General features: G+C 31.8%; 3 protein-coding genes and 1 non-coding gene across 5 annotated transcripts; 2 read left to right on the forward strand and 2 right to left on the reverse strand.

Annotated features, from left to right (window-relative positions):
- The first annotated feature begins 131 nt into the window (after positions 1–131).
- On the forward strand, positions 132–4,454 carry LOC101246735 (uncharacterized). The gene is made up of 6 exons (XM_004244066.5): positions 132–525; positions 1,201–1,331; positions 1,877–2,046; positions 2,538–2,615; positions 3,269–3,413; positions 3,849–4,454. The coding sequence occupies exons 2-6, from the start codon at positions 1,212–1,214 to the stop codon at positions 4,260–4,262; spliced, it is 927 nt and encodes a 308-aa protein (XP_004244114.1). The 5' UTR covers positions 132–525; positions 1,201–1,211; the 3' UTR covers positions 4,263–4,454.
- A 1,332-nt stretch (positions 4,455–5,786) lies between these two features.
- On the reverse strand, positions 5,787–10,649 carry LOC101246449 (uncharacterized). Of its 2 annotated transcripts, none has more exons than XM_004244064.5 (8): positions 10,443–10,649; positions 9,606–9,662; positions 9,366–9,418; positions 8,392–8,443; positions 7,944–8,006; positions 7,785–7,844; positions 6,835–6,877; positions 5,787–6,356 (listed from the first exon to the last, which is right to left on the reverse strand). In XM_004244064.5, exons 1-8 carry the CDS (start codon positions 10,552–10,554, stop codon positions 6,293–6,295), a joined length of 504 nt encoding a protein of 167 aa, XP_004244112.1. In that variant the 5' UTR covers positions 10,555–10,649; the 3' UTR covers positions 5,787–6,292. The 2 variants fall into 2 exon arrangements, with proteins under 2 accessions (XP_004244112.1, XP_010324313.1); XM_010326011.4 differs by having other exon boundaries at positions 10,439–10,638.
- A 3,365-nt stretch (positions 10,650–14,014) lies between these two features.
- LOC101245969 (uncharacterized) lies at positions 14,015–16,367 on the forward strand. Its single transcript, XR_002028103.3, has 3 exons — positions 14,015–14,914; positions 15,019–15,077; positions 15,602–16,367. It is a non-coding gene; the product is annotated as an uncharacterized protein (transcript).
- A 940-nt stretch (positions 16,368–17,307) lies between these two features.
- Positions 17,308–18,384, reverse strand: LOC101266434 (heterodimeric geranylgeranyl pyrophosphate synthase small subunit, chloroplastic-like). Its single transcript, XM_010326009.4, has one exon. The coding sequence runs from the start codon at positions 18,356–18,358 to the stop codon at positions 17,411–17,413; it is 948 nt and encodes a 315-aa protein (XP_010324311.1). The 5' UTR covers positions 18,359–18,384; the 3' UTR covers positions 17,308–17,410.
- Positions 18,385–19,538: the final 1,154 nt, after the last annotated feature.

Raw genomic sequence — 19,538 nt, forward strand, 5'->3', positions numbered from 1 at the left:
TTTGAGTAACTAATCTTGAGGATTAACTTATTCTCCAATCAAACGCATCTTTAGTTTCCCTAACAAGGATTAATCAAACACTAATTACTAATAATGTGAAATAAGTATAATCCTCTACAATTAAAGATTTCAATTTCGAACCTTGAAAAGAAAATCTTATTATAAATTATGCCTTATGCAAAGTGATTTTTAAATTATTCCGACTCCTATATTAACACAAATTTTTTAAAAAGATAAAAATAGATTTTATTACTCAAGGTCGGTAATAAAATAGTAGTTGCCAATAATTAGGTCGAAAATTAAACCCAAAAAAAAAAAAGAAAAGGAAACAAGTCTCCGGCGAAGAAATTCCCAATTCACCCCGTCGGCGTCGAACCTGAATCAGCTTCTCCTTTGAATTCAATCAGTTGATGGACAAAGCAAAATCCCTTGAATTCATCGCTGTCGTATAGAATTCTCTGGTCAAGTTTGACAAGAATCCTAATTCAGAAGCTAAAATTTACAGCCCTTCTTTACAAGCATCTGGTATGTTTCTCCGGTGAAACTATTTCCGGTAGACCTTTTATATGCATAATTTTCTGCGAAAGGTATCTATCTACAGAAAGAATAGTGGGTTCGGAGTATTAATTGATTACATCTATTATTCTGTGTGATTTGGAATATGATTTTGTTAATTTTTGGGAAATATTGTTTGGTGTCGTCACTAGTAGTAGAAAACAAGACTTGAATCAATTCAGTGCAATTGTGAAACAAATTCGATTCCAACACAACCACTTATATATATTATTTACTGAATACTAGTTACAATGTAGAATACGTACAACAAAATAATAATAAACTAACTAGGGAGAGATTAACGGAGAAAGAAGTAACCAGAAAGGGATGAGATACAAGACCATAAAAAGGAGATGAGAGGATCTGAAAGTGAAAGCTTCGACATAATAGTTGTCATAACCGTTCTTCTAACTCCTAGTCCTTTTTAACAAAGTATAAAATGGGCCTGGATCGCGATTAAAAATCTCTAATTTCCCGTATGTCCTTACAGGTTCAGTTTCGTTCACAAGAAATTGTTTTGATTTTGTTGTGAGCAGAACTCCAGATGTTTGTTCATTTGTTCTGTTTTGTGGATCACATGAAGTTCTTGTAGTTGTGGGGCTTTTAATTGTGATGAGTTAATGGAGTTTGATGGTTTTGTTACAGTATTAGCTATTATGAATATGAAGAAAAAGCCTCTTAGCTTGGTTAGCTTGTGTCTTGGAGTTATTGGTAGACATTTTGAGGATATCATTGAAGACCTCGCCGAGATAGCTGCTATTCCGTCCACAATGAAGGTAAAAGTTTGTATGCCTGGTTTTATACATATTATTGGTTGTAGTTATTCTGAAAATGTACCCTTTGATTGATGCAAATACTGCTAGATTTAGTTGGCAATCGTGTACCCGAGAACTTTTGCTTCTTAACTTTTGGAGGCTTTTGTGCTTCCATTAAATGTATATTCTTCTTCAATTCCCTTAAGATAATAAGGGTTTCGATCCATAAAATGGCATACTATTGATGTCCTATTCCTAGTCACGCAAGTTTAGTTTGTTGCAATTTTATTACACCACTATATTAAGGGTGAACTTAATAGTGAAGGAATGTTTTCTTGAAATCTTTCATCAAACTTTTGACTAAAGACTTGCTTCTTGGCTATCAAAGAATACATTATTTTTTTCTTCGGTGGTGGCAGTGAAGGTTAAATAAAAAGTAAAACAAAGCTGTCAATCCATGCTATCTTGCAAAACTATTTAATGAATGGAAAATGTGGATTACATCCTAGCTTGTCCTTTTGACTCTGATTTTTCTGGTAACTGAAACAATCTGTTTTAATTGTTAGATGGCACTTGTGGCAATTGCAAGAAGGAGAAGGTTATTGAATGACGATGTCATTGTTGCATTGGCTGATAGCTCCTGGAAAATACTGGACTTGTCTGGTTCAGATGTTTCGGATTTTGGCCTATCACAAGTGGTTAAAACATGCAACCATCTGCAAGCAGTTGATATAAGGTGTTGCATATTAATCATTTCCTATGTCGAGGGTTTCTTTCTTTTTAGAAACAACATGCATGTCAGACAAGATTTTCTGGTTTAACTTCCGTATTGGATATGCATGGTGCACCTACTATATCTTGCTACATGACACCTCTCATTTGCACTGAAGGCATACTAAATTTTTTGTCCTGTGTCAAAATTCTGCAAATAGTAAGCAGTCGTCACTACTAGTAAATTAAATCAAGTAGTGCGTGGCTTAAAAATTATGTTATGAGGCGTTAACTCCCATTTTCTACTCTTCTTGCTTTCTCTAGCTGGTTCTTGATCTCGTACTAGTGTAAAAAAAAAAAGATTATACCAAGTGCTTTTCTGGGTTCACTTTTCTTTAAAGTTGCATTACACACTTTGTGCAGGCCACGCTTTCACCTATTTCAGTCCTTTTTCCGCTGCTCAACTTAAATTTGGTTTTGAAATGTAAACCTAAATATGAACATCCATTGTCACAGTCGCTGCAGCAATCTCACATCAGCCAGTGTATCAGAACTCTTGCAGAACTGCCGGTCTCTGGAAATATTGAGATGGGGGTAGGTTTTCTTTCTTAAATCAAGTCACTTTTTTCAGTCATGAAGCATAATACATCGTGTGTAACAATGAAAAAATCTGGTCCATTGGACTTCGCCTAAGCTAATATTTCGTAAATGACTGTCTGGTTAACCTCGAGTCCACTGATGCAACCATTTGGGTTTCTTATAACTTGCTTAGATTCTGTGAACCTTTCCACGTTAAATAATGTTTTTTTTCTAATGAGTACATTCAGTATTAAGATTCTTCTCAAATATGTGCGTAGTGTTAGCATTCATTGGATATTTTTTAGATATTTGAACTTGCCTTACTTAAGGATACTCAAATTTGATGCATTTGTTTTTTCTGTGTGCATATAGTGTAAGCATTCGTTTACTATTTTTTAAGATTCCTGTGGATAAAGTAAAATAGTATATGCTGTTATTGGGGATAGAACACACAACCTCAAGCTATATTTAGGAAAGAACCTTGCATCTTTCAACTATTTACACAAATGTCATTTGAAGTTTTTTCTATGGAAGAGATCTTTTGTAAAAATCTAGGTTCATCATATATTTGCTGGGTAAAATATATTTCAAAGATATACACTCTCAACAAATAAGGAAAACGTAGAAATTAACCACATAACAAAAATGAATCAAATTTAATGTTGCAGAGGCTGCCCTCGGAGTGAGAACACAGCTCGTAGATGCCTCCGTTTCTTGAAACCAATACTAGAGAACGTGGAAGGAGATTCTTGGGAGGAACTTGATACCTTGGAAATAGCTCATGGTGCGACATCCTTGCGTTGGCTTTTATGGGTATGAGTTCTATTTCCTGTTCAAGCTTGCAAAACTTCATCTTTGTTATTAAGAGTTATGCATGTGACTTATGAACTGGAAGTCTGGAATAACAAATAGATTGTTTTTCTTGTAAATTCCTAAAACACATTAAATGTTTAACTTCACATAATAACATTTCTATTTATAAATGTAAGTATTAGTTTCAGTGTCAGACATTTATTTGCAATACATCAAGTTGGATGCTGATGGAAAAACTTTATTTATCAATATGAAGATTTGAGCTGTTTAACTCAAAGTTCTAAAGTATACCAATGCAGTTTTCACTTTTTAACCATGTATTTGATGATTTGGGGCAAACCCTGTCCAAGTCAACCTGCAATTTTCTTGTTGCAACTTTGGCTAAGAGTAAGGAGTAGTCTCATGAATTCAGACTAATATCTAATCCTTTTGCAGCCAAAAGTTGAAAAGGACCAGCTGGAGATTCTGTCTGAAGAATGCCCACGAGTCATAGTAAATCCAAAGCCATCGCCACTCGGTTACAGGGGGCTTGATATACCTAGAGAAGCAAGACTAGATGTTTCATTAGATGATCCCATTGTTGAAGATATTGACCCCAAAACCTGGGCAGTTTCTAGATTTGTACCTAGAGCATCACCATCATCAGTTTCAAGATCAGAAGATTTGCCCATTGCGGAGAAGTTTAGACTTGCATTTCTTGAGAGAGATACTAGACTAGCACCAAAGCGAGCAAAGAATGCAAGACAACACCAACGACGTGCAGAAAAGGAATGGGTAACGATGAATAGTAGGGCAAAAGCAGTAGCACTTGCCTCACTGGCAAGCAAATCCTTGAACATCCGGAACTGAAAATAAATGTTTTACTTATACGAAACCCGTTTTTGATCTCTGTCAGTCAACAATACAAAATGCTTCTGTATATACTCTTTCAGGCAATGCCGCCGTCAAAGAGTTTGAATATTGTTCTTGGTTATTAGTTGTTCCTGCGTGAATGTACATTAGAAATTTCATATATTGAGCTATTCTAGCTTTCTCTGTCCATATGCAGTGCATAAATTTCTGTTCTTTTTGGCTTCCCATAGCAAATGTTTTGAGGGGAAAAAGGAATTACATATACCAAATCAAAGTTATGGTACTCCAGAGTATATATTCACCAAGAGGTTTTAGAACAATCACACAATATTCACAACTCATATAGCTCAACAATACCAAACATAATATTTACAATTCATATCATCTCATATTCATTGATAAGTTCACGTTATACAACAATTTGTGCCTTGCAGGTGTTAGGTTCACTGTGACAACTTTTATTGCCGCATTAGGTTAATGGTCTCCACAAAATTTTTTATTACTCTGCAGCAATGGTCGCCACTAAAAATATATCTGTCGCAATCGTTATCAGTGACAAATTCGATCGCTGCTAAAGGATATTTATGTCGCAACTAAAGTTGTTTTCGTGACAACTTCAGCCGCCGCTAAACGATATTTATGTCGCCACTACAGTTGTTGTTATTAGTGACAAATTTGGTCGCTGCTAAAGGATACTTTTCAGCCGCCGCTAGACGATATTTATGTCGCCACTAAAGTTGTTGTTATTAGTGACAAATTCGGTCGCTGCTAAAGGATATTTATGGCGCTACTAGAAGTCGTTATTAGTGACAACTTCAGCCGCCGCTAAACGATATTATGTCGCCTTGTTATTAGTGACAACTTTAGTCGCTGATAAAGCATGTCGCCACTAAAAGTTGTTTTAGTGGCAACTATAGTCGCTGCGGAAGGATATTTACGTCGCCACTAAAGTCGTTATTAGTGACAATTTTAGTCGCCATTAAAAGCGGTTATTAGTGAAACTTATGTCGCCACTAAAAGTTGTTATTAGTGATTTCATTTGCCAGTAAAAGTTGTTACAGTCGCCGCCAGAAGTTATTTGTGTCGCCACTAAAAATCGTTATTACTGACAACTTTATCGCTGCTAAACGGTATTTACGTCGTTATTAGTGACAACTTTTTTTCCCGTTAATTATCAATTTGAATAGGATTGATTAGATTTGACATTCTATGCAGGTTAAAACGTTTCATTGTTTTTTTAACTTATTTAATCTTCCCAAATGTTCCAATTTGAGCACGTAAAAACAAACAAAAGTTGTGATAATCTGTTAAATGAAAAGTATCCCTTTCATCGTTAATTAGAGTCTGAGTTCGATTTCGAATTTTAGAAGGAGACGATCAAACTCGTAGTATTCACGCCACAAAATGGATACCAAACGCTAGATGGAAGTAAAAAACTCAACCACTTCTCACGACTTTATCTCTACCATTTTACAAAATTACATAGAAACAATTATCACAAAATGTCATATGGACAAGATGAAGTTCAACTTTTCACAGGATATATAGGAAAAATAAAAACAAACAAGTCACTGGATATTTGTCTATAATACTCCCAAAATATAGAATACACATTTATCTATTGAAAACAACCTCTTTACGATATGGATACACTCTACTCTCCCGAGATCCCAATTTATGGGATTACACAGGGTATGTTGTTATTTTTCTTCTGTTAAGATCTTATCAATTGTCAATATAGCAGAACTTTACAGTACATCAAAGGGTAAAGGAGCATAGTGCAGATTTGACAATTGACGATTAATCATCCGAAAGTTGGTGTAGTCCTATCAAAAATGAAATGACCCTGAAACAAGTAACAGGAAGGACAGAAACAATAATTCGGGGCAAACATCCGTGAGGAGAAAGAATGAGACTGCCACATTGCGTGGCGTTAGTTCCTTGTATTCAACTTCTGCAGTCATCTGATGTCCTTGAAATAGAACATCAAGAGAAAACTAAAGGTTCCCCGTTGAGTCTGAGTGATCTCAGGTAGGAGGTTGCCATGTTCCTGGTCTAAAGGATTCACCGGTACCAGTTGGCTCTGACGACCTGAAACAAACAAGATACATTTAAGTCGTTGCTGATGATCATTAGAACGTCTAATATCTAGTCATCCTGTTATCATTCATTCTATGTAAGCTTATTTCCACTAGTAATGATTTAAATCGTAAAAGAACTAAAGTGTCCAGTGTTGGTTAGGTGTATCAATAGAAGGGTAGATAAAAACAACAAAGAGAACAAACAATAGAACTTTTTGTGTTTGTTGTCTGACATGATAAGCACATTGCTGCTTCAGTAACTTTTGGTATGGCATGTCTATATTACACAATATGCAAGTTCTATAAGAGGGAGAACACAATAACAATGTCAAATTCATCGGCTGCAAGAAAAATTATCTGAAAATTATTTCTCATCCTCCACTTTCCTTTTCACTTCTTTACTTTTTCTTTTTTGTCATTAATGATTACAATTGTGAAAACCTCTTAAAGCAATCCACACTGGAAAAAGTATATTTGCTTTGACTCACCTTTTTTCATGCTGTGTATCAGAGGCTTCTGCCTTTGTATCACCTTCAGAAACAAAGATGCAATCAAAACAAAGTCCAGAAACAATTGGCATACATTAGCTGAAGAGAATAATAAAAACGGGGAATGGAGAACTGTCGCAGAACAAAAAGATGTATCGTTATATGGATTAACATCAGACCATAATGTATCAAAATTCACAACAACTGCTGCTTAGCTCCAAGCAAAAAAGGGGGGCAAGCGAAAACTATTCGGTTTGCTGATAAAAACACTGTATTTGGAATCATGGTAATTATTAGGCATTAGCTGCATCAATAGACTCATTACACTGTTTACTGTACATGACTGATTTTGCAAAAAGGGAAACAAATGGACATTTACATCTATATCATTCAAGTTAGGATTTAGTTGCCCAGTTAAGCACCAAGTTTATCATATGAATAGAGAATAAATAATATTTACCATTTATGTGGAATAAATAGGTATTCAGTATAATGAATCAATCAGGCACTACAGTATTCCATATTATATTTTGAACGTACTATCCTATCCGCATTGTGGTATTACACAGGCGCATCTTGTTGGCAAAGCAAAACACCCTCTAACATGCTACACGACAAAAGAAATTCCTCTTCATTAGCCCCATAATTTACTCTGAGTTACCAAACTCACACACACCACATTAAAGGTTCATAAGGTTTTAACAGAGTGAAGACCATTGGAGGAAGTGCAATTTGCAAAAAAGGAAGCTTACACAACCCACTATCTTTCTTTCACAATTCGCTGTTTCCTGAGAACATCTTATGCATCAAAAACGGAAGAGGAAGAATGGTTTTGCAACCATTTTTTTTTGTTTTCTAAACGAAAAAAAAAATTGATTGCAAAACCAAGCAGGCCCTACCTTAAAGAATGGACATTTGGACATGGGTACTTTTGTAGGATAGGGTGATACCTTTTGAAGCATCCGGAAATTGTTGAACGAAACTTTTTAAATCTGGACCATCAGCTTTACCTGGGGATCGGACAAGGTGAAGAGGAATGAATGTCATGCAGTTCAAGTAGCAATTTGCTTCCCCTTTCAGAGTCTGTAGAACTTAAGTAAGCAACTTACCAATGTTTGTGGCTTTCCTCTTGCCTTCTTTGGCCATTCTTTCCTCCTCTTCCTTCTTGAGACCTAAAGCAACAAAAAGATAATACATTCTCAGAAAGGTTATTTTCCTACTGACAGCCAATCAAATGACCACCGAAGTGTGTCTCAAGTAAGCATGTAAGTTAGGAAAATCTCAAACCAGACTAACAGCAAAAGTAAACTCATAAATCATAAGCAACTAAAATTATGAAGTAGGAAAGAAAAATAAATCTAGGTCATCCTGTAGTTTAAGTACCTAAACTTACTTTGAAAGTACAACCATCTAAAAGTTGAATGATGAGCTTCTTTCTATCATCTATTATAAACTTAAATATCCTCGATGTTAGGAGTAAGACATTAGAGCAGTTTTTTCAAGAGTGGTTATAATAAATCCATGACCAAAAGAGAGACATGAAATTGGAAAACTTACGAGCAATATTAAGCTTAACAAATTCCCTTCTGGCCTCCAACTCAGCCATTTCCTGGTAGAGAAAATAGACAACCATCAAAATACAGTTCGGGAAGTAACTTGAGCTAAATTAAATACAGTTCAGTACATACTTACATTTGAAAGGATGCATATCTGAAAAACATAAGCTAAAAGTGACAATTTGTGACCTAATTTAATCACATAAGTTCCAGCACTTGGTTGAAAGCAAATAATTTGACAAGCTTTGCAATCATTATCTTCTCTTTTTTTTACAGCGGATGTAATGGTAGAAGCACCTCAACTAGATTGCACCTTATACATGAGGACCTATGTTCAATTAATTGGTCATGGCCAAAAAGGCATAAATGGAATGGCACAACAAACAAGAACGACGAGAAGGAAAACCCGCTTAGTGTTTCAAGTACCATAAGATGTTAAAATAAAAACACAACCACAATGAAAATTGAAAGCCTAGAGCTGAAATTAATGACAAAAGAAGCAACAGGGGTTTATGGGACTTTTGCTGGCTTATTTTTAAAACCAGACTCTAGTTAAATGCATATCGGTACATACCCCTCCAATTTTTAATGAATTATTTGCCTATCAAAATCAAAATAAAAAGAGAATATCAAGTGATTAAATATCTAAGAATTCATTGTAGTAGCAGACAGTGCAAGAGATATGGATTGCAGCAAAAGCAATTAATTTTCCTATACTCAAATATCAGAGCATCACATTGATGTTGCATATCATTTATACAACAACATGATTTTCATGTTTTCATTCCATATATGAAAAGAAGAGCTAAACTATTCGGTTTATTAAAACGTATTCTATAATTTTAACCATGCTGATAAAGGGATAACAGTGCTATTCTTGAATAAGAACAGTTCATACAAAGAAAAGACAGTGCTGGTTAAGGATGGTCAATGAATTATGAGCATAGAATTGTAACATGAAAGGTCAAATTTTACCTCTGGAGTTGGAGCATTCTTCCGCTGTCCATTCAACCAACATATCCATTCAACTACGTCAATCAATTGTAAGTAGTAACTACTTAATGGCAATAAAAGACGTAATAGTGTAACTTGAAAAGTTAATAATAGCAGCCGATTGTTTTTCTTCATGACATATTAACATGATAGAGAAGGGGATGCTACTTAGACTTGAAACAAGATATAGAGCTGGATAGTATTTCTCCTAATAAGACATACCTGGAATGGAGGTTGGATCTTCCTCTCCTTTAAATGTCACCCATCTCTTTTCCTTCACTAATAAAATATAGAACTATCACATAAAGTTCTTTAGTAGATAACATAATAAAAAACAAGGCTGTCCTACATACAACTCTTGAACGGAGAAATCTTAGTAGGTCAGTTGGTTGGCGACCTACCTGAACTTTCACCCTCTCTCATTTTCACTTCCCCTACCCCAAATAAAAATGAACTTCTTGAACGCCTGAATATCTGGGAAGAGTTATACCAGTCCTAGGTAAGTAATTCTTTTGTCCAATTTCCAAATGTTCCTGATCACCTCATTTTGTTAAGTTATCTTTGTGTGACCTATACGAACCACTAGCCTGAAGCGAGCAAATCTAGGGGGACACGAGGGTATTCAGCCAAACCCCCTCGGCAAAAACTTACATTGTACATATAGGATAGATTTTCTGTGTTTATATACCTATATAAATTCTGAATAACCTAAACAACATGCAAAAAGTTAAGCTTAACACTCCTAGGCATTCAATATGCACCCCACCATCCAAAGTCCCAATTTTCAACGACCGCCCACTGCTGATTGTAATGATTTGTGCATCAAACTGTCCGTTTTTTTTTCTTTTTTTTTGGCAAAATCACCTCATTTCTTTCACTTCAAGTTCTCAAGTTACAAAAATCCAAATGATCATAACAATTAACTACCAATATTAGCCAAAACAAAAGCTATAAAACAAAATGCACTAAAATCATCACCATTGTTCGATCAAACAATAAATTAAACTACAAAAATCAAATTAGTATTAATTGAAAGTAAAGAAACGAAAACCCACTTACTGACACCATCAAGCTCCTCAATATTTTTAAAATAGCGATTGCCTACTTTATCAATCCCTACAAAATTCTTGCTGCTGAATAAACCTGAAAACCTCGCCCACAATTTCGACATTCTTCAAAATCTCAGTCAGTATTTTCTCCAATTTTACTGTAAAATTTAGCTTTGATTTTCACGGAGAAGACGACTATGGTGTACATTTCGATTTTCCGACATCTTTGACTTTGGGCTGTTAACCCGAAGTTGGTGGGCCTGTTGGGCGATGGAAACTTGGGCTCTTTACAAATTGGGCCTTGGAACACTTGGGCCAAAATAGATCAACTGGCCCATGTTATTTTCTTTCTTCTTTTGTCTAGTTAACTTGGGTAAAAAATGCCTAATTACACTAATATGAATAATAATTCACTTTATAGCTTGGGTTAGTATACCAAATTTCAAGTAAGATACATCATTTCTCCGCATTATTTTAAGTTAGATTAAACTAAGAATGTATTGAAATACAAATACATAAGGATAGAATTGAGCGAGAGAGGAAAAGAGGCGAGCGAAAGAGTAAATGTGTATCCATCGATACTAGATACATATATCTTTGACGATAAATAGATTGCGAAATAAAGATATACAGGGAGAGAGGTGAGTCAGAGAGTGAACATGTATATATTAATAATAATATCGTTGATAGCAAATGCATTCTGAAATAGAAACACACACACACATATATACACACACACACACATATATATACGGAGAGAGGTGAGCAAGGGAGAGACGAGTGAGAGTTGGATCAGTATGAGCGAGAGAAGAGTGTGTATCTCATATTCACGTGAATCATACAATATATCTTAAATAAATTACACCAATTTTCATGTGCATGTTTTTAATTAAGTGTATGTGGCAAGAAGATAATTTTAAAACTAAAGTAAAGGTACGTAAACCGATTCTAAACTAGTTAAATTGTTTGCCTAAATCAATCAAATTAAAAATACTTAATTAACATCATCAATAAAATATTATTGTTGAAGAATAAAAATGAATGAAAAAATAGAATTAAAGAATTGAGATGATTTAGAACCTAAAGGGGTGCGGATCGAATGAAATTTTAAATTTTAACTGATTTAATTAATAATAATAATCATATCTTCGTTAGTTATATGTATTAAAAATAATTTTACAAAACTATCCAAATAAGATTTTTAAAAAATAATTAATTATAATAAGATGAATAAATGAGGAATTATAGAAATGCGTGAAAGTAGCATGATGTTGGCCAGAGTGGCGGCCGCAGATCTGTTTGACAGCCGCCAATTTTATTTTAATCCCATAAAAAAGAAAGAAAAAGTGTACGTCAAGCAAATTAAATAAATTAATAATACTGAAAAAACAGAGAGATAGTGGAGAAAAGGAATCTAGCTACTTCAAAAAATTAAAAATTAAAAATTAAAAATTAAAAATTATATTGATTCAATAGCTACTTCAATCTTTACAATAGTACCAACTTGTGAAACTAAATTTAATAAATCCTAATTTTAAAAATATTTTGAAATAATATTACTTTATTTCAATTTGAAAGCTTAAATAAAATCAAATAAATAATTTGAAATAAAAGTACTAAGAATATTCATGAAAAATTTTTACTATAAAAATGGTGTTTTCTACTTTTTCTTTTGTGGGGCGTGTGCATTTGATAGATAAATTTAGATAAACCTATGAAAAGATAGAAGTAACAAGAATGAATCTTATTTAGCGAAAAATTATAATATATATATAAAGTTAAAATTATTTATTTTTCTTATGAATATATAATAATAATAATAATAATAAATGTTGAATCTCTTTAATTATTTTTTATGTATTTTATATATATATACCATCATGTTAAGTGTTAATAAAATTTTTGACTCCATCGAAGAAAAGGAGCAGTAATGGAGTTAAAAATTCGTGGAGCGAATGGCATAATTAATATGAATTTTTTTTTTATTTTTGTAAAAAGAAATTATATTTTAAAAATATTTTAACCAACAAAACGTGAAAAATGTAAAATAAATATTTGTTTCCACAATAAAACAGATACATTGAATGATGGCTACTCTTTGTTTGCTCTATTTAATCTTCTTTGGCTCTCAATGGTTAAATTCATGTATGTCATTTTCATTTATTTGTTTTTCTCAATTTACAAATTAATATTGTTTTTGACTTTGTGTCATCATGTTGAACACATGCTTTAACTTTAATTTCGTCTTCTTTTTACTAGGCAAAAATATGCACGTCTCTTTTATCTTTTTGTTTGACGATTGTAACTAAGTTTAATTATTTTTGCATGTTTAATGGCAACTAGTTAAATACTAATTAGTTAGTATTATAATTTATAAGATAACATTTAATATGGAATTTAACTTGTTATCTACCTTGATAGTGTAATTGATTTTTGTAGTCATGTGTTACTTCCATCGACTCATATTAATCAAATTGTCTCATATTAAGTATCTATCTTACTGAATGAAGATATCATTAATTGAATTATTCCTATGTTATTTTTGTAATTAATTTTCTTATAAAGTGTTCATATTTATTTATAAAATAATCAAGAAATTTTTTAAGAAGTGAATCAATAAAATGATTTTCTTATTTATGATTTTTTAATAAACGTATAAAAAATATGAGACGGAGAAAGTAACGAAATTTCACATATCATTTACTTTACTTTCCGTAAATATTAGTACTCAATTAGATACACAATTAAAAGTTATATCTCACTTATAGTTCATCTTGATTGGCGGTGTAAAAATAATAATAATATACATTTCAGTGCATAGAAATTAATTTCTAATCAAATGAATACTCTCTCCGTTTGGAATTTTTTTTGTTATGTTATATTTTTTAAAAGTTAATTTGATTAATTTTCAAAGTTAAATTAGATCACATTAATTTGATATTTTAAACAAAAATTTTAGATATTCTAAAAATATATGAAAAATACTATAAATTGTAATTTTTTGAATATTAATATGATGAAAAAATATATCTTAAAATACTAGTCAAAATTTATATAGTTTAACTCTAAAAATAGAAATTATGACAAACAATATCGGACGAAAAGAGTAAAATTTTTGAGCTAAAAGAATAATTAAAAATTAAAATGGACAAAGAGAGTATTAATTAACTTGCTGATTTGCATAATTAAGTCATTAAATTTATTTTTTAACATTTACTTGGCCATGCAAATTTAATATTCAATTACTTTTAAGTTTTCAAAAATAAGCTAAAATCAATTTTCAAAATTTGCACTCAAAAAAATATTTAAAAAGCTTCAAATAGATTCTAAAATATCACAATTTCAAAAATTTAAATTTTTAACTTCAAAATTTAACATCAAGCTTCGATTTAAATTAAACATCAATCAGTGTGTCACTTTTTCTTTTTAATTAAAAAAATTAAAGTGGTAGACACCTAGACACAAATAATAAAGTTAATTTGATTATCTCCAACTAAGGCGACATCATTATCACCTGAGCTTTCATGGAAATCACCTTAATTAACTTAATTAATACACTCCTTATGTCATTAACTTTTTGTTAACAAGGAGGGTTATGTGTGAAAAAAACAAGGTTTAGCTTAATCATGATAATTTAAATTATGTTTTAAAAAAAATTACACGTGCACTGCACTAATTAAGGTGAGCACTAGTGTAGGTGCTTATAGGCTCTTTTATTTTTTTTTCTTATAAAATAATAAACTTTTTTAAGGGTAGAATTTTTCTTGTAAGAAGTAGCTAATTTTAAGGAAATAGATAGGAAAAGGGGACAAATAATTAAATAGCTAATTTTCATGTGATTTGAGGCTTATTATAAAGCAAACATGTACTAGCAATTTACTTGTTGATACTTTATTGTAAAAATAACTAAGTAATCACTTTTATTTGTAAATTCCGAATTTTAATTTTAAAAGATGACAACTTATAAATTTACATATATATAATGAATTTTGTTAGCAAATAAAATCTTTCAATTAGATAAATTTTTAAAATCACTGAGTTTTATCAAATTCCCAAATAGTAACTGGAATTCAAATTTCGTCTAGACTTTAAAAATATTCTTTGATTCCGTTTGACCATAAATTGTATTTTTTTTCGTACAGAAAATATTGTCAATTGAAAGCTCAAAATACTGATCTAAAATATTTGAATATAGAATTTTTAAAACTTCATCAAATTTCATTTTGTATAATAAAAAATTTGAAAGCTACTCTTAAATAGTTTGTAAAATGAATTTTCACATTCCCTTAATAATAGAAGTCAAGCAATATTTGTTAAAAGACAAAATAATAAAATAGACATAGGTCAATTATTTATGAAATTTCTTTTAGACCAAAGTTTATAAGATCTTTATCTCTCTCATTTGATTGCTCACTGTTTCCCCTCTTCTCTATGACTCTTTTTTCTCTCTTCAACAAACACCAATTCATAGGATTTCTTAAGGTAAAAAAAATAATATTTTTCTTTGCGTGTTTTAATTTCTCTAAATGATATTATTATTGGTTTTCTTTTGTTTTAATTATTTCTCTTTAATTTGTGTTTTGCAGATAAAATTTTCTAGATCTTGAAGAAAGTTATTTGTTGCAAGTTTCAATTATAAAGAGAGGTACATTTTGCAAATTTTAGTCAATGTTATTTGCTAGTTGTTGAAGCTTAAAGTATCGCTATTCAATAAAGATATTTTATTTTATTTTAGAATGAGATAATAATATCATATGTTAAAATTTATCTTTTTAAATGTTCTTACCTCGAGGAACTTGAAGTTTTTGATGCATATAGGTATTTTTTGTGGAAAGTTAACGTATAATTTCATTACCCGCTAAAAGAATTTTGTCAGTATTGATATAAACGACCTTTCCCTCGCATCTGGCTATAGCAAGAAGCACCAAATCTAGAGTTGGTTGTCGTTCTTAGTGAGTTGGTTGTCGTTCCACTAAGAGAGTTAGGTTTCTTAATATCAAATAATTAATTTTATGGGTTTGAATTTTTTCTAAAATTTCTAATTTTTATGTTTATTTCTCTATTGAAGGGAAAAATTCTAATAAAACCGGAGAAATGAGTGAACATAATTCTTTATATAAAATCACAAACTTATAAATTTTTCGATTAATTTTATTTTTTATTTCGCAGAAGATGTCATCGTCATCTGAAGGGAGGTACAATTTGTATAGTCAAGGTAGTAGTGGATGGACATCAATGAGGAATGAAGAATTTCAAGAAGAAGAAATTTGGGGAAATTTCATTAACGAAAGACGCGAATTTAGTTCAAATTTCAACAGAAACAAAGAGTCGTCGTCACCAATTTTTAGTCCTAGGAGGCTTCCCACCGCAGCCAAAATGATTCAGAGATCGAGCAAGAGTTCAATTCAGGAACCTAAAATAATTCAACATTCAGCTCCAGTAAACATACCTGATTGGTCAAAAATTTATGGAACAAATTTCAATAAAAACTTGTCACGTCGTGATGATTTTGATTATGATGATGATAATTACGATGGCGGAGGACATAATTTGACAAAAAATAGTTCGAAATTTGATGAAGAGGACGATGATGACGACGACGACGACGATGAAGGAGAAATGATGCCTCCACATGAATGGATTGCTAAAAAACTTGAAAGAAGTAAAATATCTTCTTTTTCAGTGTGTGAAGGTGTTGGAAGAACACTAAAAGGGAGAGATTTGAGTAGGGTGAGAAATGCAATATTAAGTAAAACAGGGTTCCTTGAATAGCATTAGGTCAAATGAATCGATAGTGAAAGATTTATATAGTCGATTCTGATTTATTTATGAGATATAGTTATTATTGTTGTTGTTGTATTATAATCGTGTAGATGATGTGGTGATTGGTTGATGATCGTAAGACATCAATAATAGAATTTGATTAGTAATTGAATTAATATGTTTAATTAGAATTAACAACGTCTAAATTGTAAATTCAATATTATTTAAGTAGCTTGAGCCTTGTGAAAAATATACATTATAACAACAATAATATGTTCAATATAACTTCACAAAGTCGTATCTGGAGAAGTCAAAGAAGTCAGAATATACACATGTCTGAAAAGTTATTGTCGACAAACATATAATTTTAACTTGTGCTTTAAATATTATTTTAGTCATAACAAGATATATATATAAAAAGTATTTCTTTAAAAGAAAATAATACAAAACATGTAGTGAATGATGAGTTGATGACAAATAAAATATTCAATTAAAAATATATTAAAATTATATAGAATAAATATTGTATATTAACTACAAATTAAAATGATTACAATTTACTTCCTTCGTCCTAAATTATTTGCTATATTGCGCTAATTGAAAGTTAATTTGATTAATTTTTAAAGGTAAATTAGATCACATTAATTTGATATTTTAAACAAAAAAATTAGATATTCTAAAACTATATGAAAAGTATTATAAATTATAATTTTTTTGTATAATAATATGATAAAAAAAATGTATGTTAAAATATTAGTCAAAATTTTTATAATTTAACTCTAAAAATAGAAATTATGACAAATAATACCGAACGAAAAGAGTAAAACTATTGCCTCGTGCTAAATGGGGGGGGGGGGGGCAACAGTTGCTTATTTTGATTGATTTTAAGAAGAATTCAAAATCAAAATATTTATATTCTTTATAGTATATATAGTCGACAAGATCTGATTTCCTGAAGTTAGGCTATAAGTTAACCATTTTATTATTTTATGTTTTATTACTCCCTAATAATTAAATATGATCATGACATTAGAACCCCACCATTTTAATTTTTGGTATATATAAAACGTGAGCATAGGATAATAAGCTAAATTAAAATCACACTATATAAATTGAATTAATAAAAAAGGCACGATCAAATTTTTTCTTTATATTATTTTTTAATAGGTAAAAATTAAACATGTTATTCAAAATCTAAACAAGATCACATTATGATTAAGACTCTTCAACAAGACTAGCAATTTGCTTCATTAATTTCTTCCCTTTGAAACTTGTATTCAATTCCTTCATGGCCAATATTCTAAGTTCATTCACCCTTTTCTCCATTTTTTTGTTGTAATTTCTTCCATTTATTATCCCTTGTATTATTCCAACATAAAGCCCATAATTCCTCAACCTTTCTATTTCTTCATCATTTCCATCACCTAAAATTGCACCACAAGTAGCTCCACATGCATGAATTTCCCCTTCTTTCTTCTTGCACACGTATTCGAATGTTTCCTCGTCTTCGTTGCCTGATTGGGCCCATTCTAGCTCGCGATATTGGCCTTCTAGCTGTCCTTGAGACCCAAAGGCACGTGTTACTTCAATAATAACACTCACGATCTTGTCTGAGTTCTTTCGAGCCGGGCTCATGGCTTTAACTATCAATTCAATAGCAAAAGGCATGATCCCATCACCGGTGAGGAGCTCGATATTCGGGCCAAACTTGTGTTCCGGCTCAATGTCCCTTATATTACGGGCCGGGCCCAAACCTTTAGCTTGTGATTCAACTAGAATCCCATCTGGCCCGAACTTATGCTCAATTACGGGCCCGGGCTCTGTTCGGGCCATTGTCATGTGCTGGTGGGTGTAAGTAGCGACATGCATGAGATGTATTGCCGATGCTGCAGCCATGGCTCGGTCTCGGTCACCACCCACCAGCTCGCACGCTGCGACGCACAAGGCTGGTGCTGTGGATTTGGGTGTAGTAAAAGTCAAGTAATGCATGGGCTCGAACACAGATTCAGGAGCCCTAATTGAGATAGCCTTCTTAAGATGGGCTTCAATATCAGATTCAATTGAGGCCCAATAAGATTGATTTTGGCCCATTTTAGCTTCTATTGGTCTGTAAAATGATAATGATGAACCATTTATGGAGGAAAAATATAAAATTCTTGCCATGAGCTAAAAAAAAATTTGTTGAAATCTGAATTTGAAAAAATGACAAATTAGCTCATATTTAAATAGGAAATTTGATTACGTATTAATTTTCTTCTTGTGCATGTTTTATGATTACGTGTGAATTAAAAATTGTCCACTTAGGACTAAGATTCCAAGACATTCTCTAGTAATTTGCTATCCTTAATGAGTAGGTTAAACCTTCAATTTGTTCCAAAAGCCGTCAACACGTGTATATAAATTTATAGGAAAAAGGACAAATATACTTTCGAACTATCATATATTGTATGCGGATACCCTCTGTCATACTTTAGGGACACCGGCGCTCCTGCCGTCAAAAAACTAAACATGTATACCTTTTATACTAACGAACATACACGTGTCATAACATTCTCCACCGACCCGACATCAGATCGATGGATAAGATTGTGCCACGTGTCTTAAGCGACGGAGTCAAGATTTTCAACAAGGGGGTTCAAAATACATAGAAATAGATACACAGAGTATCCGAATGGGGTTCGACATCTATTATATATACATAAAATATTATTTTCACCATGTATAAATAATATAATTTTCCGTCGAAAGGGAGCTCCGCCCTGCGTGTCCCTATTTAGTCTTTCGTTAGACTGAAGGGAATATACGCTCTAGTTTTTGGACGGCAGGAGAATTAATGTCCCAAAAGTATGACAAATGATATCTGCATATCGTTTACGATAGTTCAGGAGTATATTTGTCATTTTTCCCTATATTTATTAAAACGAAATTGACCTCCAGCAAAGGGCCAAGGGTGTGTCTGCCTTTGCTATATCGTAATTTGGGTTCTACATGGTGGTATAAATTTAAATGTCTATTCATATACATAAAAATTAAATGACATAAATATCAGTTATTAAATATTAAATTAAAAGATATGCTTATATATTATGCCTACTTTATTTATATATATAAAAAAAAAACTTCTAATGGAAGACCATATAAAAAGAGTGAGTCCAGATAATGCAATATCATATGCATGTCAACGAATATTTATGAGCGTATATTAAATAGATCATATTACATGTTATTTATAATAACATATCTAATAAATTCCATTATGCTTAATATCATCAACTAAATATTGGATATCTGAATTTATTGAATCATTAAATTTCGAATAGCAAATAATTAATCAAAAAATAAA

This window comes from Solanum lycopersicum, chromosome 7 (assembly GCF_036512215.1).
Source record: "Solanum lycopersicum chromosome 7, SLM_r2.1".
NCBI classification, from domain to species: Eukaryota; Viridiplantae; Streptophyta; class Magnoliopsida; order Solanales; family Solanaceae; genus Solanum; species Solanum lycopersicum.

What these genes read in the sequence shown, in the direction of transcription:
- LOC101246735 (XM_004244066.5), top strand. Translation starts at nt 1,212, where the DNA reads ATGAATATGAAGAAAAAGCCTCTTAGCTTGGTTAGCTTGTGTCTTGGA. An exon ending in CTGCAAGCAGTTGATATAAG is followed by an intron (nt 2,047 to 2,537) that starts GTGTTGCATATT and finishes CCATTGTCACAG; the next exon opens with TCGCTGCAGCAATCTCACAT. An exon ending in CCTTGCGTTGGCTTTTATGG is followed by an intron (nt 3,414 to 3,848) that starts GTATGAGTTCTA and finishes ATCCTTTTGCAG; the next exon opens with CCAAAAGTTGAAAAGGACCA.
- LOC101246449 (XM_004244064.5), bottom strand. Translation starts at nt 10,554, where the DNA reads ATGTCGAAATTGTGGGCGAGGTTTTCAGGTTTATTCAGCAGCAAGAAT. An exon ending in TGTTAAGCTTAATATTGCTC is followed by an intron (nt 8,007 to 8,391) that starts GTAAGTTTTCCA and finishes TTGTTGCTTTAG; the next exon opens with GTCTCAAGAAGGAAGAGGAG. An exon ending in GAGGAAAGCCACAAACATTG is followed by an intron (nt 7,845 to 7,943) that starts GTAAGTTGCTTA and finishes TCCGATCCCCAG; the next exon opens with GTAAAGCTGATGGTCCAGAT.
- LOC101266434 (XM_010326009.4), bottom strand. Translation starts at nt 18,358, where the DNA reads ATGGCAAGAATTTTATATTTTTCCTCCATAAATGGTTCATCATTATCA.